Here is a 27,346-nt window from a genome sequence, read left to right as displayed (position 1 = left end):
AACTGGCTTTAACGTGGTAGTTTTATTCTTACATGTACTAGAATAAAATGTATCATAAGGCCTGACATTATTCATGTTAGTGAATAAATACATGGACAAACAATTATCCAAATTCGCATTCCTAAACAGTCTAGTGGAATAATATACAGTAGGAGCCCTACACTAAAATCAGTGTTCATCGGTGATCATATCTTTCATTTGTGTGTATTTTATTTTGTGCACTGTAAAACCTGACAAGTAAACTTAACTCAAACCGTTTGAGTAAACAGATTGCCTTGATTTAAACCCTGTAAGTTTTAAAACTTTGCATTCAAATAATTAAGTGATTAACTAAGTGCTGATTGAGAATTAGTGATGAACAGCTGCTGCTAACAAACAGAATCACTGAAGAAAAAAACACAAGAACTACTACAACTGACTTCAGACACAGACTTAGATGAAATCAACTGAAATAAAATACATGAAATCTCTCAAGATCTGATTAAACAACCCCACAAACAGCATCACCAGCTCCACTTATTAATAACCAGACTGACTTTATTTCTGTCAGACGTCTACAGAAGATCTTATTGAGAATGAACTAAGGTTTAGATGTTGATTTATTGTTTCATTTGAAGTAACCATGTTAGAGATCAGTGTTTGCTTTAGTTGGGCTCTTGACCCTTGACTTCTGTCTTAGTCTTTTCTCTGGTTGTTATAACCGTGTGTTTCTAAAACATATTTGTTATAACTCAAAAGCCCAGAAGAAACGCCATCAGGTGTTAACCTGTACCTAGATGTAGGTTGTTATACTTTATATCGGTGATGATAATCATCAATTATTGAACTGCTAGGAGTCTAATCTCTGATGAAATAAGTGTTGTGTAATTTGATTGGTTATAGTAAAAGTGATTCTAAGAGCCAGTGGTTCTGTAATAATCAGTTAATACAAAGACTTTCCAAACAGTGTGGTCTTCTACGGTGTCAAACAGTCACACAAAGACATCAATAATCAGAATATGACCCTCAACAATGGTGACCATAAAAAAAAAAAAAAAATGCTGCAGAGCATGCTGGGCGCCATGGATGAGTTTTGTACTACAATAGTACCCAGCATACATTGCAGCATGTTTTTTTGTCACCATTGTTGAGGTTCATATTCTGATTGTTGATGTCTGTGTCTGACCAACTACTGGGATGGAATACAAATGTATGTGTACAAAATGTTTATGAAGCCATTTTTATATTAACTGATTATCACAGACTCTTAGTGTCACTTGTATTAGATCCACTTCTACTAATTACACATTTGTTTCCTCAAAAATTAGACTCTGTACAGATCAATATTTGTGAATAATTATCATCACCTATATGAAGTATAACATCCTACACCTAGGTACAGGTTAACACCTGATGGCATTTCTTCTGGGCTTTTGAGTTACAACAAATATGTTTTAGAAACACACAGTTATAACAGCCAGAGAAAAGACTAAGACAGAAATCAAGGGTCAAGAGCCCAACTAAAGCAGACACTGATCTCTAACATGGTTACTTCAAATGAAACAATAAATCAACATCTAAACCTTAGTTCATTCTCAATAAGATCTTCTGTAGACGTCTGACAGAAATAAAGTCAGTCTGGTTATTAATAAGTGCAGCTGGTGATGCTGTTTGTGGGGTTGTTTAATCAGATCTTGAGAGATTTCATGTATTTTATTTCAGTTGATTTCATCTAAGTCTGTGTCTGAAGTCAGTTGTAGTAGTTCTTGTGTTTCTCTTTTCTTCAGTGATTCTGTTTGTTAACAGCAGCTGTTCATCACTAATTCTCAATCAGCACTTAGTTAATCGCTTAATTACTTAATTGCAATGTATATCTTCTTTCAGTGAACTCAACTGAATTAAGTTCAGAGTACTCCTAACTGTTAGTTTTTTCAACTTAAATGGTTTAAGGCAATCAGTTTCCTCAAACGGTTTGAGTTAACATAACTTGTCAGGTTTGACTGAGGCTGTGTCTGAAGTCAGCTGTTGTTCCTTTCTCTCTTTTCTTCAGTAATTATGTTTGTTAACAGCAGGTGTTCATCACTAAAGCTCAATTAATCACTTAATCACTTAAATGCAATGTATATCTTCTTTCAGGGAACTCAACTGAATTAAGTTCAGAGTACTCGTAACTGTTAGTTTTTTAAACTTAAATGGTTTAAGGCAATCGGTTTCCTCAAATGGTTTGAGTTAACATAACTTAAGGATATCTGTTTACTCAAACCGTTTGAGTTAAGTTTACTTGTCGGGTATTACAGTCAAGGCAATCGGTTTACTCAAACGATTTGAGTTAAGTTAACTTGTCGGGTTTTACAGTGTGATTTAACTGCGATGGATTGAAGCGCTAGTGCTTGAAGAGACACAGAACGTTCTGTCACTTAACATTCAACAGGTCTTAAAATCCATTGACAAGCATATTTTATTATAAACTGTTTATAGTTATTATTTTCGATGCTTAAATGACATCTGGCCACTTCTCAAAACACATGAATAAAGTATGATTTTCCCAGAATTCCACCAGCCCTGCATCTGTAACCAGCAGAACCCCAAACTCATAAGTTTTATAGCGGAATGATAAGGTTTTTGCAAACATGTTGTTTGCCAAAATAATAACAAGTGGTTTGCAATGCCAATGCATAGAGGTAATCAATAATAAAAATAATAATAATAGTTGGTAAGGAAACCTCCATTGGATAACTTGGGATGGACCAACCCCTGTATATGTTCCAATAACAATGACTGCATTACATTACATTCAAAATAAATGTTCCTTTTTTCCCCCATGTTTATGAATCTGGGCATAAAAAGACATCCATTCATGTCTTCATTAATGTAGACTTTAGTAATTCACAAGACATTTATTAGTGCCACTGATCAGTAGACAAGACACATAATTGAAATTGATTGATTGTTTTATAAGTTTTGTTTCTCTCTGACTAACTGTTTCTGATTGTTTTTCAGGTGTGTTTGGTGAGTCAGTGTCAGTGAAGGAGGGAGATTCAGTCACTCTTCACACTGATGCTACTGAAATAAAGACAGACGATGAAGTTGAATGGAGGTTTAACTCCGCTCGCATAGCTAGAGTGACTGGGAACAAAGCTATATATGATAATGACATGAAGTTCAAGGACAGACTGCAGCTGGACATTCAGACTGGAGATCTCAAGATCTCAAACTTCAGAATCACAGACTCTGGACTTTATAAGTTTGAGATCAACAGCCCCAGAGTATCCTCAGAGAAGACATTCAGAGTCAGTGGTGAGTGTCTTTTAATTCAAAAAAATATTATGTTCATAATTATTTATCACTCTATAAAATATGTTAATTATTTGCACGTAAAATGCTAATAAAAAAAATAAGCATTCAATAGTTTTTCAAAAAACTCCTTAAAAGTTTAAATTCCTTAATCAGACTCAGAGGGCCAGACAAACAGACTACATGAAACCAAAGTATTTGACAACCTGTGCAGTTTACTGTCCAAACTAAAGTCGTAATTATAAACAGGAAAAAAAAACAGATTGCATGTGTAATGCCATACTTTTAACTACAAACTAAATATTAAAAGAAACAGTAACTTCATAAACAGACAGCAGAATGGACCAATAGAAAAAAAGCTTAACAGATGAATGTGTTGTGGTGAAGGAGATGCAATGTTCTCTGGTAGGATATTGCATGGGTGTGCAGGAGTGTCAGCCTTTCTCCCTGGTCAAAAGTTACCTTTCCTTCCTTTATACATTAAATATAAGCTGAATACCAGCACCAGAACCATAAAACTGAAGGCAGATGGGTGGTGAACTGGAGGTGGAAAAGTGCATGAAAACAATCTCCTCATGTTTAAACAATAGTATAGACTAATTTGCAGAATATTGAGACGATCTGCCAGTCAACCGTGACATGATCACAGCAGCAGGAATGAAAAAAATATGATCTGGGTACTCAAGAATGGCAAGGCTGCAGGGATCCTTCCTGAGATCCCACCTGAAGTACTCAAATCTGTTGACCAGTCTCTGTTGACACCCTAACTGACCTGCTCAATGCTTGCTGGGAGGCCTCAGTATTCCACAAGGAATAGAAAGGAGGTATGCAGTGCAGTGCAATAACTGGCGGGGTATTACCCTGATATTGGTACCTAAAAAAAGGTATTTCCATTTTCCTTCTAAACCATCAACAAGTGGATTTCTGAAGCAGGCAAAGCGTGCATTGAGGAGATTTTGTTATGCGACAAATGGTGTTACAAACACTGGAATACCAACAATGGATATCAGTGAACTTAATTGACTGTCAGAAGGGGTAACAGATTTTTTTTCACAATTGAAACTGGTATACAACAAGGTTGCATGCTTTCGCCGATGCTATTCCTCCTTGATATCATCTTCATCAGCCACCTGCACATCGGCATACCTGAACAGGTCGCAACCTCCTCCTTGCAGATCTTGACTTTGCAGATGATATCCTTGTTTTTGGCCCAACCCAAACTGCCCTACGTCATCTTACTATGGCCATGATGTTTATTAGACAAGACAATCTCTGTTAAATCTGTTTAGTGACTGACAGAGAAACTGTTTGTGTTTGTTGTTCAGGTGTGAGAGATTCAGGAGTGAAGTCGCTGTCAGTGCTGGTGGGAGATTCAGTCTCTCTGCACTCTGGTGTCTCTGAAATACAGAGAGATGGTGTGATACGATGGAGGTTTGAACATCTTAACACTCCTGTAGCTGAAATCAGTAGAAAGGTTGGAATCTTCAACACATCTGATGGACCTGATGGGAGATTCAGAGACAGACTGAGGCTGGAATATTTGACTGGATCTCTGACCATCAAGAACATTGGAACCAGTCACTCTGGAGTTTATGAAGCTGACATCAGGAGTGACAGCAGTGGATACACCACACACAAGTCATTCAATGTGACTGTCAGCGGTGAGTCCATCAATTTAATAATGAATTTAATAAGATCAGCACTGTGTGAAGCGTTAAGATCAAAATAAACATGTATGCTTAAAATTAACTGTTCAAGGCTTCGTTTAGCAACTCTTTAAAAGAAGATTAGTTCAAAATTAAAGATTTTGATTTGCAAATGAACTACTATTATTATTAACTAATAGGACCATTGTCACACTTTTTATGATGTAGTGACACTGCAGCTGTAATATTAAAGGTGATTTTTCTAATTGAATATATAATGTATGGATTCAAATCTATTGATTTTTTCATGTGTTATGAAGTGTTTGAAAGTGTATTACAGATGCTTCATTTCTCTGTGTTACTTATTCGCTTTCATGTTCAGTTTTATGGGGAACTCACGTTCACCTGCACTATTGATGAACATGTGAAATGTGCCTTTCAAAACAGTGAAGTGGTGATGTAGTAATTAAAAAAAAAAAAAATTAAAATAAAAAAGTAAAATGAAACAACGGAGAGTGCTTTAATGAGCTTTAATAGACAATACTAAAAAATATTTATGCTATTAATTAATGGGTGAGTCACTGTTCCTCACTGTTCTTCAGTGGTATCAAAAGTATTAACATTCATTACTCAAGTAGAAGTATAGATGCTAGGGTTTAAAAAGACTTTTGTAGAAGTTGAAGTATCAACTCAAGGTTTTTACTCAAGTAAAAGTGTAAAAGTACTGGTTTAAAAACTACTTAAAGTATAAAAGTAAAAGTAATGTAAGGAAAAAAAAAGGCCGTTAAGAACAAAAGCTTAGGCCACGCCACAGGGGCCTATTGTACACTACCCCACTTCCTCAAAAAAAAAAAAAAAAACATTTTTCTAAAGGCCATAGGCCATAATGACTATAATGCTATATTAAAATGTTCATGTTGAAAAATTTTAGATGCACTAGGCAACCTGTTTCAGCCGCATATACGCCCATTGAAAATGAATGCACTTTAGTACAATGCAAATATATTAAAGGACTAGAGATATGATGACTAGTTGCCTATAAGTATTGTTATGGTGTAAAAAGTCAAACTTTAGAGGCATGTCATCAATAACCTTTAATGGAATGTAAATGTACATCCAAGCTTAGCTGCAGGAATCTGTGAGGGCAATGGACAAGAACATTGGTGCAGGCTTAGTAACAATTACTCTTGTATGGTTGTCTATTTAAAATAAACGTTATAGTGCTTTCAAAATGATTGTTAAATCCAAGTGTTTAATCAAAAACTATAAATTAAAAATAACTCATAAAAGCTTCTTGATTGATAGCTTCCTGTATTCACTACATACGTCTGCTATGTCCAGTTTGGGGGGGGGGGTTGGGCGGGGGTGACGAGTTACAAAGTAAGTATAGCCTAGATATCACAACATTGTCAATCACGTTATCAATTGCATAATTTATTCAAAATGATAATTAAAACGTCTCGCTACCGAACTACCTACAGTAGCTTAATTTGTGGAGGACGAATAGAAAGCACCCATTTGGTAAATGAGCCAGTGAGAAATAATAACTTTTAAATAGGGTCCAGTGCCTTTTCAATACTTTTAAAACGGTACCGGCTCCTAAACGGTGCCTGAACCGATACTTTAAAAAAAAGAACCACAAAAAAAAACTATGGATAACATTAAAGAACATTACAAATATAAAAAATAAATCCATAGCTTTCCCACGCTCCTTGGATGCTCTCATTTCCCAAGTTGTGCTTCCCTTAATCTAAGGCTAATAAATGTATTTCACAATTATTCATTTGAAATTTAAGGGGACTGACTCTGAGGCGATTGGATACCGGTTCCATACCCAACCCTACTTTTAAGAAATATATTTTTTGATACGAACCCAACATTGGCTATGTCCTGGCTGGGGTGTGATGTTTTTTGTGTCATGTGCAGGTGCGATGGATCGCGTACAAACCAATAGGGTGTCGGAATGGTATATACTTCTCATCCAACCACAATCAAATTCACTCCATCCGGATGGCACGATTTATCTGGATAGGCTTTTTTTTTGTTTGTTTGTTTTTTTTTTTTTTTTTTTTTTTTTTTTTTTTTTTGCATGACAAGCCGGAATAAAACAAGCCGAAATGAAACAGCAGTTTTTTTAATTTTTAAAATGTAAATAGCAGTTTTTTATATTTTTAAAATGTAAGGAGTAGAAAGTACAGATACTTGCGTGAAAATGTAAGGAGTAGAAGTAAAAAGTCGGCTGAAAAATAATTTTTGTCAAGTATTTGTACTTCGTTACTTGACAGTTCTGCTGTTCTTTATGTGTTTGTTGTGACAGATGCAGTGAAGACAGTGTCAGTGATGGAGGGAGAAACTGTTACTCTACAAATGAATGTTACTGAAATACAGACAGATGATCTGATACAGTGGATGTTTGGAGACACTGTCCTAGCTGAAATCCATAAAACAGCCAAACGATTCTCCATATATGATGGACCTGATGGGAGATTCAGAGACAGACTGAAGCTGGACAATCAGACTGGATCTCTGATCATCACAAACACCAGATCCACAGACTCTGGACGTTATGAACTGAAGATCATCAGCAGCAGACACATCATAAACAGGAGAATCACTGTTATTGTCACTGGTGAGTAGATCAAATCTGTCAATATAAAAGCGGTCTTATTTAGATCAGAGCTCCAAGAACAATTCTAAAGTTACTCTTCATTTGAATAGTTGAAAATAACATTAGTATCAAACTATTTTAGTTTCTTGGTGTCTCAGAGAGGTTTGGTGAAAAATACTGCAAGATATCCATCCATTTATGATCCAAACTTATTTTTCACGTAAATGCGGATACCGCCATTTTCGAACTATAATGTGTCAGATTTCCGGTAAAGCGCTTCCGCTACTGGTAGTTGTTTTGTGATTCAGTAGTTTCATGGTCACTGTGTAGATTTTACAGGCTAGTTTACTTTTAATATGGACCACAGAAAGTCATCTGACTGACTTCAGTGTTGTGTTTGCAGATGATGAGCTAGGTGAGCATGAGAACGCACAAACTGAGTCATTGCAGCTGCTTCTTCAGTACAGTGATGCCTGAAGTCCAGGCATTGACAGACCACACTTATGCCTCAGGGGATAAAATAATGTTAACCAAGGCAATACAGTTCCACAGTGAAGAGCCCTTGCCATTCTCAAGAATGACACTAGCTCTTTATTGTACACTGTTAAATTCTACATTTCCAATTTTAGGATGCACATAATGGATCAAATTCTGATGAATGTGATGAAGCTGAAGTTGAATTTACTTCAAGGAGATCTTGATGAATGCTTTGAGGAAGAGCATGAGTCTACATTCCTTGAGATTTTATATGAAATTTAGAATGATGTAGTTATTTTGGTTACATTGTGTATTTGTTTGGAATCATTCAGCGTGACCATTAAATATATTTTTTACACAAATACTTTTAAAATATCTTATAATACTTCTTTCTCCTTATATATGCAAATACACAATTAGAATGTCAAGGAGCAGTTTGTTTAGATTTTTCCCACACTGAAAATGGTACAGTTTAGCAATGCTAGGTAAATAATGGTCAATTATATTTTAATTTAATTTAATTAATTTTTTTATTCATGGAACAAATGAAAAACATTCTGAATAGTACTTTAAATAGAATAATCCCAGCAGGCACAGGATGTAGACTCCAACGTCAGTTAGACGTTGGATTTTGGTTGAAAATGAAAATCGGGTTGACGTCTAAATCCAACGACTGTTTGACGTCAAGCTCCAACGTTGGGCAGATGCTGAATTTTGGCTGTAATAAACACCCTCACAAAAAAAAAACAAAAATATCATAAAAATCATTGAAATGCATGGCAGTACACATATTACGAGCTTCACTTATTACTTAACAGTTTGACTTTATTTCTGTCAGACATCTACAGAAGTTATTTTTGAGAATTAACAGAGATTTAGATGTTGATGTTTTATTTGAAAATGTTTGATCACCATTATTGTGATCAGTGTTTGCTTTAGTTGGGTAATTTGACTCTTGGCTTAGTAAGTTTGTGGGTCATGTAATAGTGTTTACCAAAGCACATAACTTGTTATAAAAGGGGCCATGAACAAATATAAGGTGATATAGTTATCATGATGAAAAATGATTGAGGATAATTTTTCTTGTGATTGACCCAATTGTTAACGAACAATATTCAAGAAACAATACTTTCCTCCTTCAGATCTGACATTCTGATTTTTTTTTTTGAATACATTTTGAGAGAAAATTCTTTTGAGACACATAGACATCATTAATCAGTATATGAATCTCAACAATGGTTACATGCTTCATGCAGCAATGCATGCTGGGAGCCACCATAGAATAAAACTCATGGCTCCCAGCATGCATTGCTGCATGAAGCATGTCACCATTGTTGAGATTCATACGCTGATTGTTGATGTCTGTGTGTGTCAGCATAGGCTAAGTTTTTTGAACTCATGTTTAAAAGATTTTAACTGATTGTTATAACACCACTGGATCTCATGTGACAGAAACACAGTGTTTGTAATATGAATGTTAAAACATCAGTGAATCAGGTTATTTTATGATTATAAAACCATTAACAGATAACAGCCATCACCTGATCTCATGTCACATTATCTTTCTTTGATGCTGCAAATGTGCTTGACACACAACTGTCACAGCGGAAACAAAAGATATAATAAGTGTTAAGAGCCCAGCTAATGGAAACACTAATCACTGTTGTGGTGTTTAACTGTTATGCTGTTATGGAAATTAAACACATTAGAATTAAACCTCTGTTAATTTCCAATAAGAGCTTTTGTAGATGTCTAACAGAAATAAAGTCAGTCTGGTTAGTAATGAGTGAAGCTGGTGATGCTGTTTGTGGAGTTGTTTAATCCTTCTCTGCTGATATCTTGAGATATTTAATGTGCTGCCATGCATTTCACCCTTTGTTGCAGTGTGGTGCTTATTCCAACCAAAATTCAACGTCTGTCTGATGTCAGAGTTTGACCTCAAACAAAGTTGGGTTTAGACGTCAACCCAACTTTCATTTTCAACCAAAATATGACGTCGGACTGACGATGGATTAGTTGGAGTCCAACGTCTTCCTGACGTCACATTGATGTACTGTGCCTGCTGGGATTGCATCCAAAATAAAAAAAAGTTATATAAATAAATAAATATTTAAAAAGTTCACACATTTATTTAAATTACAACTTTTATTTTAGATGCAACTCTGCACTAGATAGTAATCAGTTTACGGAAAAGGACAAAAAATGTATAAATCATTACTACTTTAAAACAGAAAGTGATTTCACGAAAAAGCAGAGATGAATCATTTACCAGTTTTGCATTTGCATTTGCATTTTACATTATAGTAACCTATAAATATATACAGTCTGTGAGTGTCTCTCTATCATTACAGTATCAGGTCTTCACTCAATTTATATACAGTAGTGCTGATGTTTATGTGTTATAATAGACTGAAGCTTTCATTTGTTCCTGCCTCGATAAAAATGCTGAATTCCACCAAAAAAAAAATGCTCATATAACATATTAGAACCTTGTGTTTTGCATTATATGTATTTTATATATCAGACTCATACATAGTATTTTATTCTATTTTTATTATTATTGTCTGCTCACAGAACAACACTGTGTAGCACTTTGCTCAAGACAAATTTCCCTTCGGGGACAAATAAAGTTTATCCTTATCCTTATCCTTACAGATCAGACACACACTCACACTAATGTCTGTTTCAGGTCCAGGTCTGTCTCCAGCTGCTGTAGCAGGGATTGTTGGTGGTGCTGTTGCTGTTGTTATTCTGGTGGCTGTAGCTGTAATTCCTGTTGTGATTGAAAATCGTCGCAGGATCGCTGAACTAGAAAGACGAAAGAGTAAGTATCACACATAGTTCATATAATATGAAAAAATAAATAAAAGTCTAATGAGCGTTAAGATAATAACAGATAAAGGGCAGATACAGATCGACTGTGAACTCAAACTTAACACAGTTTCTGCAGATGTTATGATTTCATGATTTTAGTTTGATTTTATGATTTGAGTTTGATCTCACATGCTTTTTTGTGTTTATAGGAGTGTGACGTGTCTTTATAGTAATGATGATATTAAAGCAGAGGTGTCTAAACTCAGTTATGGAGCGCCGTGTCCTGCAGAGTTTAGCTCCTGCTTTTCTCAACATACACACACACACACACACACACACACCTGTCTGAACGTTAAGACCTTGATTATCTGCTTCAGGTGTGTTTAATAACAGTTTGTGCTAAACTCTGCAGGACACAGACACATCCAGGACTGAGTTTAGACACCACTGTATTAAAGATATTCAATATTAAACAGCATTACTGTAAAACTGTTCATCTCTAAACAGCGTTACAGAAGAAACCCAGAAGTATCAGAGACAGCGATGACCTTGTGCTTTGTAAAACTGAAGAACAAACTGTGTGTCATTTCTGAACATATACTCTGAAACTGAGAAGTCCCAGTTTACTCAAAACTAACCTAAAGAGAAACTAAGACATTAAACCAATAATAAATATTATTAATGAAAGATAAATGCATCATGAATTATCTGCTGGATCTGCAACATAAACCTGGATCTACATTGTGTAAGAACAGAACAAGGATTGATTTGTGATTTGATAAAGTGACTGGTTGATCTACTAATAATACAGAGAAACACACATTACAGTGTGAGCACAGACTAATATTACAACAGTAAGATCTGATTTAATCACAATGACTGGTTTTCTGGATCTTCTGATAGTAAAAGATCAGTCCGTCTGTTCACAAGATATCAGGATAAAGTGAGGGATTTTGAGCATGAAGAATGACAAAGATTGTGATATTAAATCTGAGTTTGATTTGAGACGTGTATTAACAGCTCGATCGACGAGCAGAAATATTATATAATATAACACGTACACTGTCAGAAATAGGGGTACAGAAGGAGTCAATTTCTGTCCCCCAAGGTACAATCTACACTAACGTACCCCATAGGGCTTATTATTGGACCAAAAAGGTACATATATGTTCCCAAACAGTAAAAGGTACATATATGTACCGTTTCTTTTAAAGGTTAAGGTACAATTTGTAGAGCCAGCCCTGATTGGCTGCTTGAATCTCAATTTAAAAGAACGTCCGGTTTCTTCTGTTTCTTTCTTTTGGCGGAGACAAAGTCATAGCACGGTAATGCATGGTTCTTACCAGATTGGGTAGTCCAGGTGCCAAAGAGTAAAAGTCCTGCCATATTTTTGTTCCACCCATGAACTCATCAGCCGATTTCACCAGAGGAGGAACCAAGTCATTCCTTCCAAGTCACAAACGAGTCTTGAGTCAAATCCCAAGTCCTCAAAGAGTTAAAGTTAATGAGATAATTAAGTGACTAATTAAATGAAGATGCAATAGTGATCACTGAAGAAAAGAGAAACACAAGAACTACAACTGACTTTAAGCACAGCCTTGCATGAAATCAATTGAAAGAAGAAAAAACACTATGCCACCATAATTGTGGTGAGTATTTGCTTCAGTTGAGCTCTTGAGCCTTTAAGCAGTGTTTAAAAATTTGCTTCTGTCCAATTGAATTATTGTTTTGAAGCAAGCATTTGTGCAATGCTGATACAACTCTTGATCTAGCAGGTGATTTATGCTTTGAGTGACTGTATGATCTTGATTAAATTTCTTGATTAGACGTTTGAAGAGAAGGGTTTGTGGCTTAGTTGTTAGAGAGGACTGCCATGTTTTCACTGCTCTGTCTGTGCACTTTGGATGGGTTAAATACGAATTCAGAGCACAGGTCACCATAATTAACTGTATGCCACTTTCACAAAAACAAGAGAAATCTCATTATGCAAATGCAACCATTTAACGCTTCAATATTAAGAAAACAAAAAAAAAAAAAAACATTTTGGAATAAGGCATTTAGCCATGAACATTTATCATGTGATCCTCAACAGTGGTGAAAATTATTATTCATACTGCAGTGCATTATGGGAGTAATTTGTGTATTGCAACATGAAGCATTTTGTTGATTGTCACCATTGTAGAGATTCATATGCTGGTTCTTGATATCTGTGTGTGTCTAAAAAGCACTGGAGTTCAAACTTCTATATGTGTTATAAAAAAAAAAAACCACACACTCAGTAAATATTAGAGCAATGCTTTTTTTTTGTGTGCATGCTGTAGTTTCACTGGAATTATTCAAAGCCTAGACATGTGATAAGAAAGAAATCAAAAACATCTGAGATATAGTTAAACCAGCTCATTGTGACTATAATATTTTTCATATGTCACAGTTCTGTCTTCTCCACAACAACCCATGCAGAGCTACAGAGAGAGATCTAGCACAACAAGTCAAGGGTCAAGAGCACAATTAAACCAAACACTGATCTCCATGATGGTGGCATCTTTTTAACCTATAAAACATCCACATCTGATCCTCTGTAATTCTCAATAACATTCAGCCATTCAATAGTCACTTAATTATCTCATTAACTTTAACTCTTTGAGGACTTGGGATTTAACTTGATAGTCGTTTGTGACTTGGAAGTAGGGCTGCACGATTAATCGCATGCGATTGTCATGCGTGTCTCATCAGTAAAGATGGTTCTGTGGTTAGCGGTAAATGTCCATCAGCTGCTTTCAAATGGAGCCGCACCTAATATACAGAGCCGCAGATCGTTGACAAGCTACGCAATATCGCGTTCATAACCGCATGCGATTAATCTGCGATTATGAACGTGATATTGCACAGCTTGTCAGTGAATTACGGCTTCCCATCACACTAGATGTGGACTGACATTGCTCAGAAGTCAGATGTTGGTTGAAAGTGAAAACCCAACCTCTGTTTGGTGTCAAACTCTAGCGTAAATACTCCAAAAACATGACAATCTTCACTTATTATAAACAAGATTTATTTCTGTCATAAAAAAAAAGTTCTTATTGAGATTAACAGAGATGTTGATGTTATATTTTATTATAGTTTAGTTTGATGTCACCATTATGCTGATCAGTACTTAGGAAGTATGACTCTTTTCAGTGTTAGCGTTCATTTAGCTGCTGTAATTATATCTGTTACAGCAAAAACATTGAGAAAAAGATGTCATTCGATAATGTTGGTTACTGGCTGATATTAAAAATGTCTTAATGTAACAATCTGATCAACTGATTTTACCAGGAGTCTGTTCTACGCTATTAATTTAATATTAGTGACTATAGCAGATGTGTTGCAATACACAGGGTCCTGACAATTTATGTTATTTTATTTTTATCTGATCTTTTTAAACTACATTGTTTTAGAATCACTTCAAACCATAGGATGCTTAGACATACAGAGACCTTAAGAATTAGTGTAAGAATCTCAACAATGGTGACATGCTTCATGCCGCAATGCATTCTGGGTGCTATGGATGAGTTTTGCATGATGTACTCAGAATACATTGCAGCATAAAGCATGTCACCATTGCTGAGATTCATACACTGAATCTTGATGTTTGTGTGACAATTTTTTTTTAAAATTTTTGAAATTATCTGCTTTAAATTCAATTGGGTGTCAGGCTGTTGACCATTGAGTCACTTTAATAAATAATACTTAACTAACACCACACAGTAGCTTGGGTGAAAACAAGTAATCAGACATATCAATCATCAGCAAGCAAACAGCACCATTGAACCACATATTCGTTTGCTGTTTTAGCCACAATAAAGATGACAGCAGCTAAAAAACAACACCGTCAAGTCAAGTGTTAAATTGCACAACTAAAGCCAACACTTACCAGCATTATGGTGACATCAAACCAAGCTATTACTTTTAAACAGACATCAACATCCACATCTAAACATCCACTTAAATCTTAATTAGAATGTTATGGAATAATGTTCTAATAATATTATTGATAAACATTTGTAGAATGTTTTTAGAGAACGTTATCCTATCTTTTGAGAAAACGTTCTGGGAACAAAAATAAAACTACCCGCTAAAAACATTGTTAGAACAATCCATGGGAACGTTCTTAGAACATTTTAGAACAAAGAAAATTCTAGCTGGGAAGTGCCGCTCCATTTGAAACCAGGTGGTGGACATTTACTGCTAATCACAGAACCGGCTTTACTGACAAAGACACGCATGACAATCGCATGCGATTAATCGTGCAGCCCTACTTGGAAGGAATGACTTGGTTCCTCTGGTGAAATCGGCTGCTGGACTTTTACTCTTTAGCCCCTGGACTTCCCACCTCTGTACAAAACTGGTCTCTTAAGGTACCAATCACAAGGGTACAAATTTGTACCTTTGAGGGTACAGCCCCAGTGACAAGCTATTGTACCCCTAAAGGTACAATTATGTACTTTGTTTTCTGAGAGTGTACCATCAAGGTTACAGCTTTTGTACCCTTGGCATAGGGTACATAAAACATCAACATCTGATCCTCTGTAATTCTCAATAGCAGCAGGTGTTAATCATTAATGCACAATCATCATTTAATTAGTCACCTAATTATCTCATTAACTTTAACTATTTGAGGAATTGGGATTTGAGTTGAGACTAGTTTGTGACTTGGAAGGAATGACTTGGTTCCTCCTCTGGTCAAATCAGCTGATGAGTTCATGGGTGGAACAAAAATATGGCAGGACTTTTACTCTTTGGCACCTGGACTTCCCACCTCTGGTTCTTACAGGGCTTTCAACCAAGGAGGTCCTTCAAAAAATATCAGAAGCAGACATAGAAGTAACAAACGTCGAGATGTACTGCATTCTGCATTCTATTCCATTGTTTTAACATAGACAACATGTGGATCCTTTGTCCTATGAGCGTCACTTTCATACATGCAGTGTCAAGGCTGTTAATAAAAGGACTATACTGAAACCAGGAGATGAAATGGATTTTCAGGCAAATTGCACTCACTCATTAGATGATCATTTCTATGTTATAATTAGACATTGTTTTTAAAATGAAAAGGATTTAATAAATTCTGATTTTAATTCAGCGTGTGTTATATATATATATATATATATATATATATATATATATATATATATATATATATATATATATATATATATATGTATATTATAGTCAACGATTGTACCGTTTTTGAAGGGTAAATTTTTGTACTGTTAAATAAAAGTACAAAATTGTCACCACAGGTACAAAACTGGTCTCTTAAGGTACAAATCACAAGGGTACAAATTTGTACACTATGCCAAGGGTACAAAAGCCCCAGTGACAAGCTATTGTACCCCTAAAGGTACAATTATGTACTTTATTTTCTGAGAGTGTATAGATATAGGTTCTTGAGCGGCTGTGAAAATGAAAGATTTACAATAAATTCAAATCTGTTTGCTTTCAGGAAATGTTTGGTTGCTCTTTTCAGACTTATTCCGTGCTGTTGGGCACACCTTCTTAAACTTCTTCCGTGGTGTTGGGCACACCTTCTTAAACTTCTTCAGTGGTGTTGGGCACACCTTCTTAAACTTCTTCCGTGGTGTTGGGCACACCTTTTCAGACTTCTTCAGTGCTGTAAGATACGTATGATTTGGATTCATCCCTGTTGTTCATTCACACATCATGATAACATTAATATCATTAATACACATCTAAAGACAGAGTCGACTTGTCTTCATCTCTTCTTGATGATTTTACTGACTCACTTTCTGATATTAACAACACAGTTATTAATGTATTAGTGAAATATAAGAGTAAATTTAGCAGTTAACCAAAAGCTTCATTCTTTAAACTAATAGTTTTATCTACAGCTTGATAAACTTCTTCCTCTGTGTTCATAACCTCAGTATTTCATGTTTGTGACTGTGGCTTCATTACTTCAGTAATTAAACACCGTTATTACAATACTACATCAGTGATATATGATGAGTTCACACTGACTGTTTTTCTCTTTTTTTCACTCTAGTTCTTCTCAAAGTTAGGGTGGAAGTCCCCCGGAAGAGAGTCCTATCTTTGATGAATGATTCAGTGATGAAGTTGTCCAAACTCACTGAAACAGAACAACAACAGTTTCTAGTCGTTTATAATCACTTTATCAATACACACATGAAGAGTATGAAGTGGACACAGTTGAATTAATGAGTTAAGACTTTAGTTTGTTTTGACATAAATAGAGAAACATTCATCGATTCATGATAAACTTTAAACAGTTTTCTGTTTGTGCTGATGCTGATGTTACACTGATCATATTACGCTCTTTTGACTCAGTTTGAATGATTAAACGCAGGATGTTACGCTAAAATGACTTGATTGTTGTTAAACCTGCAAAATATTTCAGGACTAAACTCAGGTTAATTAATGTGTGTATGATTTTATTTGTGTTTGTTTTTATTTGATAGTATTGCTTGTATTTCTGCTTTAAGTGTTCATAGCTTTGATATTTTGTAGATTACTTTAGTTAAAAAAAAACTTTGTATAATACAGTTTTTTCATATACTTTCCGTCCCCCGAGTCCTTCAACTTTTGCTCGTTTATAAACCAGTTTTTAGACCTTCAGTGTTATGAAAATTAAGTCTGATGTGTGTTTGGTAATGTATTCAGTTCATGTACTCATGTATAGAGTTAAAACTCTGATTATTTCAGTCATTGATGATGAAAAGATCACATCAGATGAATATAGTGAAGTGTGTTTGTTTTCACATCATATCTCCCGTGAGTTTTACTGAACAGATCAAATATTTTATTGTGATGTGGATATAAATATCAGTCTAAAGCTTTAGACTACAGGAAACCAGATAGCAGGATTTCTGTAAATATAAATTTAATTTCATTTGAAACAGTAATACAGTATAAAACAAAGATGTGGTCAATTGTATTGTGAAAGAAACTGTTTGTGAATAACTGTAAATGTCACTGAAACGTTTTTTTATGTTTCTCTTTCTCTCTGAAGAGTTTCACATTACGGATTAGTAAGTTTTAAACACACACAAATCAGATCCATCCAATAATAGACACAAACTCCAATGCTAAGCTGTTTATCCACTCATCTGGATCATCAGACTGGATCTCTGATCATCACAAACACCAGAACCACAGACTCTGGACTTTATACAGTAGAGATCAGCATTGACTGTCAGTGGTGAGTTTATCAAGCCTTTCAATGAAATAATGAGCTTATTTAGATCAGCACTGTGTGAATACTTTAGATTAACCATTATTCACACTGAATTAAGGCTAAGAAACTTTGTGGTATTTTCAGTTTACCTTTTTTTCTCAGTCTCTCAAAACTTTTTACAGAAGAGATGTGATGATTTTAACTCTACACAAAATTTCATACATCATTTGGGAAATTAAATGAAAAGTGGTATTTTGAAAAAGTTGGTTTAGTTCATCGGTTCCCCTAACAATAATAAAATTGTATGCTATAAAATATATAATAATACAACTTAATTATAAAAATCATCTTCTAATATACATATATACCTTTATTGCAAGCGTGACCTGAGAGTATACTTTCTGTGCTACCTACAGCGATCTTTATGGCGATCTTTGCTCATAACTTAAAAAAAAAATATATATATATATAAATTTGAGCCTGATCTCTTTAGTAGAACAATATCCAGTTGTAGCATGTTGGCCATTTTGAGATGTTTTGAGATGAAAATTCTGTTTTAAAAATGCAATGACATATTCTTACTAGTAGCTTAGCTAGAGGACCAAAATTAATATACAGGGGCATCTCAATAAATTAGAATGTCGTGGAAAAGTTCATTTATTTCAGTAATTCAACTCAAATTGTGAAAAATGAGTATTAAATAAATTCAGTGCACACAGACTGAAGTAGTTGAATTCTTCTTCTAAGACTTAAACTACTCCAATCTGTGTGCACTGAATTTATTTAATACAATTTGAGTTGAATTACATATTACTTAGAATTAATTATTCTTTCACACTGATCTTACTGAAGTACATGAAGATGATGTGATACTGTTGAGACATGGAGAGACTTGCTGAAATCAATAAAACAGTAAAACATTCATCTACATGTGATGGTGATGCTGCAGGATTCAGAAACAGACTGAAGCTGGATCTTTGCCTCGTGTGTGTGTGTGTGTGTGTGTGTGTGTGTGTGTGTCATCATCATCATCATCATCATCATATATATTTATTTACTGTCATTGTACATAAACCAAAGCAAATTATTAACATTGTATTTCCTCCAGTGTAGTTTATTTTTCCACATACAATCCAACATAATTTTGTGTAATTGCACCCACATGTAGAACTTCCTTCTGATTTTATTTAGAAGTAGCCTATATTTGAAATTAAATCATTGCATATATTGTCATATTTACAGATTAAATCTCCAATATGCCACAGTATTTACATCTGATGTGTTTTCTAAACTTCTTGTGGATATGATGTCATGAACCAGAACAGCCACCGTAGCCACGCCCACCAGAGCAGAGGCGACCAATCAGAGCACAGCGCCAGTATAAACACAGGACAAACGTGAACTGCTGGAAAACAAGAAACAGAAACCAAAGATGTAGCACTGCGCGAGAGGGTCATTTAATGTGTTTAACATTTGATTCCGCTAACGTCTGCTGCGAGGTTTTATCATGATGTAACGCCATTTGATGTTTTATTTGTTTAACAGTGAATGTTTATGTGTGCATCTCGCAGCGTGTCGCCATGTTCGCGTGACGTCACAACACACGCGCCTCTCTGGGACTCTGAAGTTATTAAACTTCCGCACAGAAGTTTTGTCTTCAAATGGCGTTTTGTTGGACATTTCTTAGTAAAAGTTGTACATTATGACTTTAGGAGGAGCGCAAAAAGTAAATATTGCACGCGTGTAGTCTGCATGTGCTGTTCCTTCACAAATCGATCAGATTTATTTCCTACAAGTGAAAACATCTCACAGACTTTACACGAGAGTCTCGAATCATGTTATAGTTTTGGGATGAGCTCTTTTGACTAGAATACTACCACCTAACAACCAGAACATCATATTAATCTTCACAATCCCTCACAAATCTGAGTTCAGAGTTTGACACCATCAGGATCCTTTAAGGTGAGATTTCCTTCATCACTTTGACCAATTGTGGAATTTGATGTTTTTTCAAAGGCTATATTTTCTTTGCGTTTGTAACGGTTCTTACGTAAAATGGATAGTAAAATTAATGTAATAATAGAGTTCTGGAAGATTAACGTTGCGAGATTAATTCATAAAAATTAGTTTTGTTCACTGTTTATAAAACAGGCCCTGTCTGATGCATTTGTCAACTTTTGTAAACTGGTCTCACACTTTTAACACCATTAAACCATTATTATCTCTCTCTCTCTCTTTTTTTTTTTTTTTAGATCTTAAGGCGAATTAAGATACATTTGGTAGAGTCGCTTTTGGCCATCTCTTTTTTTTTCATTAATTTGGACGATTGAATGAATCACTCTTATGAGTCAAAATGATTCACAATTCAGTTCGAATGAATCATCTGATGCACTGAATCTTTTGACAGAGTAAGTAAATAATTACCTGCATTATAAATCAAAGCTACACACGTGTCCTCAATGATGAAGATGGTCTTTATTAAATTAACTTTATTTTACTTGTATTTAATTTAATTTATATATCTAGGAACGCCTCTTTACTGTTAAAAGTACAGCTATTCTTGTAGAGGAAGATTCTAGTTGTGAACACTAGAGAGCGCTAATGTGCCAGTTTAAGCTCGTCATTTATTTATTTATTTAATATTTTGAACAACAGTGGAATACAGCTTTACTATTATTCTATATTGGGAGTAAAGAATCATAAAGTATCTCTAAATCAGTGGAATCCAGACTACCATTTGATACAGTGTTTTGCTTTGCAATCATTTTTTCAGAGTTTCGAATTTGTCACTGTTCTCCCGGTGTATAGTTTGTTTGCAAGATTTGAAACCTTGTAAAACAGTGAACTGAAAACTGGTGTGCGAATAGGTGAAAAAAAGTTTTGAAACTCTGAAAACTGAGGTTCGAAAGGGCGATACTTATTACATTGCATTACATTTGCACATTTGCAGACAGTTTTTTCAGAGCCGAGTTTACAAACACCCGGTTTGCGGAGATATGCCCACACAGTTGCGAGCTTGTGAATATTACAATTAAAGTGACTTCTATAGTGCATCCAAAAGAATATGTAGATATTGTATTTAAATATTCAGAAAGGTGTACAGTGTATTTTTTACTTTCATTAAAATATTTCAGTTAAACTATAAATAATTGCCTATTACAATTTTATGAATGCATGGTTAACTTTTTTCTACAATCACTACAGGCTATATGTATTGAGACATTTTAAAATCTATATTTTGTAAAAATAATAAAAAATAAACCTGAATTATAATCTAAACATCTGTATTTTAATATATAACACAAATAAGTTCTTTTTTCTTTATTATATTATTTAAAAGCCTTTGTTACGTGTAAGCTAACTGAGACTTGTTATAGCACTTGTATATCATTGCTCTTTTGTTATTTTTTATTGCTCCCATTGTCCTCATACGCTGTTTGTGACGGAGTGAGAGACGATAGAGCTGACATTTTGAGTCACCGACTTTGCAAAAAACCAAACAAAAACACGTCCTAAGAGTCCAAAAGCATTCACTGCGCAATGACACCTGCTAGAAATAATAAATACAGTTAGAATGTCCTTATAGTTTAAACCATGAAAAAAAAAATGTTTTACGTTTTTATATTCATTGAACATTAAGCAATTCTTGAGTATCAGCACATGTGCGCGAGCACAAATGTGCTATTAATTTTGTAGCTAAAACAGTGCATAGTAAGGGGCCGTTCACATATCGCGTCTTTTGCGCGCTCAAGCTCGTTATTTCCAATGTAGGCGTGCGGTAACCTTAACAGTGTTTTGTTCCTTGAATTCATCAGATTTTCAACGAATCAAATGAGCCAGTGATTCAACAGTTCATTCAAATGGACTCTCTATTTACTTTCTAATAGATTCAGCCGTTTTGAACGAAAAGTTTGATTTGAACGATTCAATAAATACTTAAACCATGGTTTTGCTGTCACCTAATGGCGGTTTTATTGTCATCATTATTTATCCATGACCGGCCTAAACCAGACAAGGTGCCAAAACTAGGCTACTACCAGCACACACACAAAAACACATTTAGCTAAATATTTACCAAAATTCATCAATTTCAGGCCCCAGAAGGAAAAAAAGCTTATAAATAGCAGTTCATTTAATAAAGCGTTTTTTTTTTGTTTTTTTTTTTCAATAAAACCTTTTTAAAAAATTATGATTTTGTAATCATCATGTGAAGTTAGCCCCCAAATCCCCCCCCCCCCCCCCCCCGCAGCAAAGCATTGGCCAAGAGCAGAAGGCCCTCCCTCCAGGCTTTTTTTTTTAGTTGCAACGCTTCATTTTCGCTCAGTCTGAGTTTCAGAGTTTCAGAGCAGAGCTGCGTGACAACGCTGCCACAAATCATGTGAGTCGCAGGCTCGCAACTGTGTGGACATATCTCCGCAGAGTGGGTGTTGTAAACTCAGCTCTGAAAAAATTGTCTGCAAATGTAATGCAATGTAATAAGTTTCGCCCTTTCGAAACCTCAGTTTTCAGTTTCAAAACTTTTTTCACCTATTCGTACACCATTTTCACATTTTCAGATCACTATTTACAAGATTTCAAATCTTGAAAACAAACTATACACTGGGAGAACAGTGACAAATTCGAAACTCTGAAAAAATGATTGCACAACACCATTAAAAAGAGTGTTGCACTTCTGAAGAAGGAAAACTTAAAAACAAAATTATGTTTGAAGAGATTTAAATATTTTTTTACCACTTTGCAAGCCTGCAAAGCTCTGTTTTCAGAGTTTCAAAACTTTTTTTCACACATTCTCACACCAGTTTTCAGATCACCATTTACAAGGTTTCAAACCTGGAAAACAATCTAAAAAAAATTATTTGTATGTAAAAAATCATACAAATAATTTTGCAGTTCTGAAAGAAGGAAATCTTAAAAACAACAATGTTTGCAGATAATTTTATTGTATTTTTTTTTTCATTTTGCAAGCTTGCAAATCTTATTTTTCGATCTTGCAAAAAAAAAAAAGTAAGATTTTGAGTTTTCGAACACTTAGTTTCAACCTTTCAGAACTTTATTTTCAGTTTTGAATCATGGCAGGATTTAAATCCCTTATCTCCTCCATGGCAGGATACCGGCGGCAAATCATGATTGTTTACGTGTGTTGTTAACTCTGTAGTAGAGGTTGTTTTACCATGCCTGGAAGTTACTACTGCGTTAAAAACTGCTCCAGTACCTCACACGATACATATGGAAAACATAGGAACAATGGAATACAGTTTTGTTTAGGTTACACCAAGCGCAAAACAGCAGTATTTGGAGAAGCTCGCAGGCATCCAAAATTGACCCATACGAGCTCCCAGCAGCAGCACAGAGACCTGGACCATACCTCCATGCACATATATGGACATTGGGAATTATCTTGTTTTTGGTGTAAGTTACTACACAATGTTTTTTTCTCGTATTCGTAGATCCGTCTCTGTTCCGCCGACATAATAAATGCGCAAAAATTAAAGATCTCTGAAATGATTATTTGATTATATTATTTATCTCCAGTAAACACATTCCATAAACACCATTGAATCAGTTATCGTAACAAACTGTAAAACAAATCCAAGATTAACAATGCAACTTGGGTCCAAAATAATTTTGTGAAAGTTCAGCTGACAAATAAGTGTAATATTGTCTCTGACTCCTCTTGAGAAGAACCACATGATGGTGGATACCCTTCTTTAAACTCACTAATAAAGTCATTACATGGATAATACTGATGAACTGTCAAATAAATATCATGTTTCCACTTCATGACAGCATCAAGAAAAGCCTTTTTTTCTGTGGATCTTTGTTTTATATATATATATATATATATATATATATATATATATATATATATATATATATATATATATATGTGTGTGTGTGTGTGTGTGTGTGTGTGTGTTTGTGTATGTGTGTGTATTTATTTGTTTTTCATAACTGATGGAAGGGCCATACCCGAAAACCATATAATTAGTACAGTATATATAATAAAAAGTGAAAAAAATATATATATATATATATAGATATAGATATATACTAATGAAAAATATTATTGCTTATAGCAATTGCCAAAAATATATGAAAACAAAATGATCATTCTCATATTTTTTTCCTCTTCAGTTTCCAGTAAATTATTACTGCATGAATACCACAATTTAAATAAAATGATGCTTTTAATTTGAACTGTAATGCATTTATTCTTAAAAGAAATGACTTTCTTTGTCCTCGATGGTGACAGACGATCATGGCACATTCTTCACAAAACAGATAAGTGTGATATCAAGAATAGTGGAAACTTCTCAGAAACGACTTCTAGAGCTGGAAATAATTTCTGCTGAAACTAACACGTCTTATCTGCAGGATCACTGCTTTAGTATGCAAATTAACTGATAGAAATCAACTATAGACACATGCATATATCTTATATTTCACATACACATAATATATGAGATTTTTTTTCACATTCAACCAGTAGTTATGAATTTTTTTGTCAAACATCAGCATATATGTACTTTATTTTGCAGTAAAACATTTTAGCATAAAGAGGAATGCAAATTGTGGATGCACATGCTATTCGCCGAAACACACACTACTGACACCTCAAGACATGTGCACTCTAACATACATTAAACACAGACGCCTGGTATACATTTACATAGTTTAGAATAGACACATTTTCATGCACATGCTGTCTGCCAAAAAACAAAAAGAAGATTGTGTGAAAAGATTCTAATTCTGTAAAAAGACTATAATATAATCGGTTCACTGCTAATATCAAAATTAAATGGCTACTGTCATTCTGCAGAATTGATTGCCAAAGCTGTGTGCATGATTTAAATTTGACCCTCAAATAACTTTTGATATGAATGCATTGAGAGAACTGAGAGAATAAGCTGCTAAAAAAAAAAGTCAGTGGCGGTTTTCTGTACAATATAAGTGCACGTACTGTATAATAAATGTCTGTTAGATGTAGAAGAGTTTTTGGGTTGTCTAGTATAACTGAAACACAAGTGAACATACAGGATCACAATAAGAAGATCATTTAAAAGTTGCACAGAAAAAAGTCTAAATTACATGAACCATGCACACTTTAAAGTCGCTGCTAATACATTTTAGCACAAATAATCAGCTTTCTTGCTTTAAGTTTTTTTGGTTTTTGTTTTGTTTTTTTGCAATAATCTGCATTCCCGTGTGCATATAAACTCACTGCCTGTGATCAGAACATCATTAATGAGGAAACACCATCACAGAGAATTCAGTTAACGTTTGTGGACAACACTAGCATACACTGCATTATCCTCCTTTTTAACAATCTGAAAGAAAACAGAGATAAAAAGAGACAAGTTGTCAGCAATATTCTCATTAAGCAATGGCAGATTAAGTAAAATAAATTAATAAACAAGCTCAAGACTAAATGCAGAAAAGAATTTGCACTACATTGTTTGTAACCTGAAACTTACTAGGAAGTTTTACATTATTTCCCAATAAGGTTTGTTAAATATAAAGTGTTTATGCAGTGAATGTGATTCAAGCTTATTCATCAAATAATATGGAAACAAGATGAACTTATCAGTAAGTAATAGCAGTAACCAAATGATGTCATTTATAGAGAATAAGTAAGCAGTGTGGAAGTTGTTCTTTTCATTTTATTCTGTGGTGTTCATGGTAGCTGATGAGAAATATAAAGACCAAGAGTCGTGATGGTCACTAAAGCACGACAGATATAACAGATCTTACCTCTCTTTGTGCGTTTCTCTTGTAGAACACTGGATCAGTGTAAGTGATCTCTTCTGTACGAGTCTGGACTGTTTGTACAATAACACATGCATTAAAACAACAAATCTTTAATTTTTCTTTCTTTTTTTAATACTAAAATATGTCCTTATTAAATACTTTCTTAAAATACTTATTTTCACAGCATCAGTAGATGACACTTGCCTTCTTGATCAGTTTTTCTGTGTTTTTTGTAGACGTAGAAGATCCCGACTGCAGCTAAAATCAACAGAGATCCAGCAGCAGCAGAGATCAAGACGATCAGAGAGACTGAGCCTGGACAATGGGAAGAAAACTGTGAGCCAAGCACAATAATGCTGAAAACTAGCTATTAGTGTAAGTGAATGTGTCTGTCTACAACTTCATAATTATTATCAGTGACCTGAAAAGTTAATTTGTGCAGGTGCAGATAATTGTTGTGGAGCTATCTGTTTTCATTTCTCTAGAAAATGTTCACAAACATGCATTCTTGGAGTTAGTAACTGTCAGGATTATGCAGTATTTATGCAGTGTTATGTGTTCAGCTTATGCCTTGCAGTTAACAGTTGACAATAGGGCTGTGCAAAAAATCGAATGCGATTTTCATTTTCGGATGGATGGATGGGTTTCCCTGGTAAAATTAGCATTTTAGGGGCTAAATATCACGTTACTGGTATTGGGGTTGCGTCAAACCGCGGACATGAAAAACAACCGCAGACTTGGCAACACTGGTTCAGGTGGAGCGGCAGTTACTACACAGAGCCTTAGTCTACCGCAAAAACTAGTCTACACAAAATCGCTTTCAAAATCGACAAAGAATCGCCTGCGATTTTAACATCGATGTTGTGTAGATTGTCAGTGAATTACGGCTCGGTGTAGTAAATGCCAACCAGTGTTGCCAAGGCTGCGGTTGTTTTTCATGTACAGCGACCCCAATACAAATAATGTGATATTTAGCCCCTAAAATGCTAATTTTACCAGGGAAAACCTTCCAAGAAATGTATATTTTAACCCTGCAAAGCAATTTTTATTGGGGAACCTCCCGGAAATGCGATTGGACTAGTTTTAAGAAGCAATGGACAGGATTTGTTGTGAAAACCTGGCAACCCTGATCTGTATGCACATGCTGGAGATGTACTTCTAATTACAGGAGCCTCTTTACTGATGAGATGAGAAGGCGGTCGTTGAAAATAATTTGAAATTTGTGTCAATACGTCATAAATAGAATGCAGCAGCAGTTTTCTGATGGGGATTTTTTTGCACTGCGCTGCATCCAGTGTAGACAGCATCACTGATTATTATGAGTACTGTAGTATTTTGTCAAGCTGCAACACTCATCTTTAAACAACTTTTTTTCAAACAGCAGGCATTGTTAGGCACTCTCTATGAGATCTGGGAAGGTTAGCACTAAAATGCTTTCGTCATCATACGTACCCTTAACTTATGCAACAATCTGTGTATCGTCGCTTCATAATGTTACGGATGAATCACTGATGGCAGACTATTCTGACGATCCTTTCATACTTTCCTGGACCTTCACACTCATATTTATTTGGCAGTCCATGAGAA

General features: G+C 34.9%; 2 protein-coding genes across 2 annotated transcripts in view; one reads left to right on the top strand and one right to left on the bottom strand.

Moving 5' to 3' along the window:
• The window catches only part of LOC127988150 (uncharacterized), a 64,773-nt gene that overhangs the window by 479 nt on the left and 36,948 nt on the right, over positions 1-27,346 (top strand). The window contains exons 2-7 of the mRNA XM_052590758.1: positions 2,980-3,276; positions 4,599-4,934; positions 7,237-7,548; positions 10,694-10,828; positions 16,301-16,470; positions 16,862-17,245. Coding sequence (XP_052446718.1) covers positions 2,980-3,276; positions 4,599-4,934; positions 7,237-7,548; positions 10,694-10,828; positions 16,301-16,470; positions 16,862-16,912 — 1,301 coding nt within the window. The 3' untranslated portion in view covers positions 16,913-17,245. The remainder of the gene's footprint in view (positions 1-2,979; positions 3,277-4,598; positions 4,935-7,236; positions 7,549-10,693; positions 10,829-16,300; positions 16,471-16,861; positions 17,246-27,346) is intronic.
• The window catches only part of LOC127988164 (SLAM family member 5), a 283,545-nt gene that overhangs the window by 247,878 nt on the left and 8,321 nt on the right, over positions 1-27,346 (bottom strand). The window lies entirely within an intron of this gene.

The sequence above is a fragment of the Carassius gibelio genome, chromosome B22 (assembly GCF_023724105.1).
Source record: "Carassius gibelio isolate Cgi1373 ecotype wild population from Czech Republic chromosome B22, carGib1.2-hapl.c, whole genome shotgun sequence".
In the NCBI taxonomy this organism is placed as follows: Eukaryota; Metazoa; Chordata; class Actinopteri; order Cypriniformes; family Cyprinidae; genus Carassius; species Carassius gibelio.
Note: the sequence above shows the minus strand (reverse complement) of the source record. Positions and strands in the feature narration are given on the sequence as shown.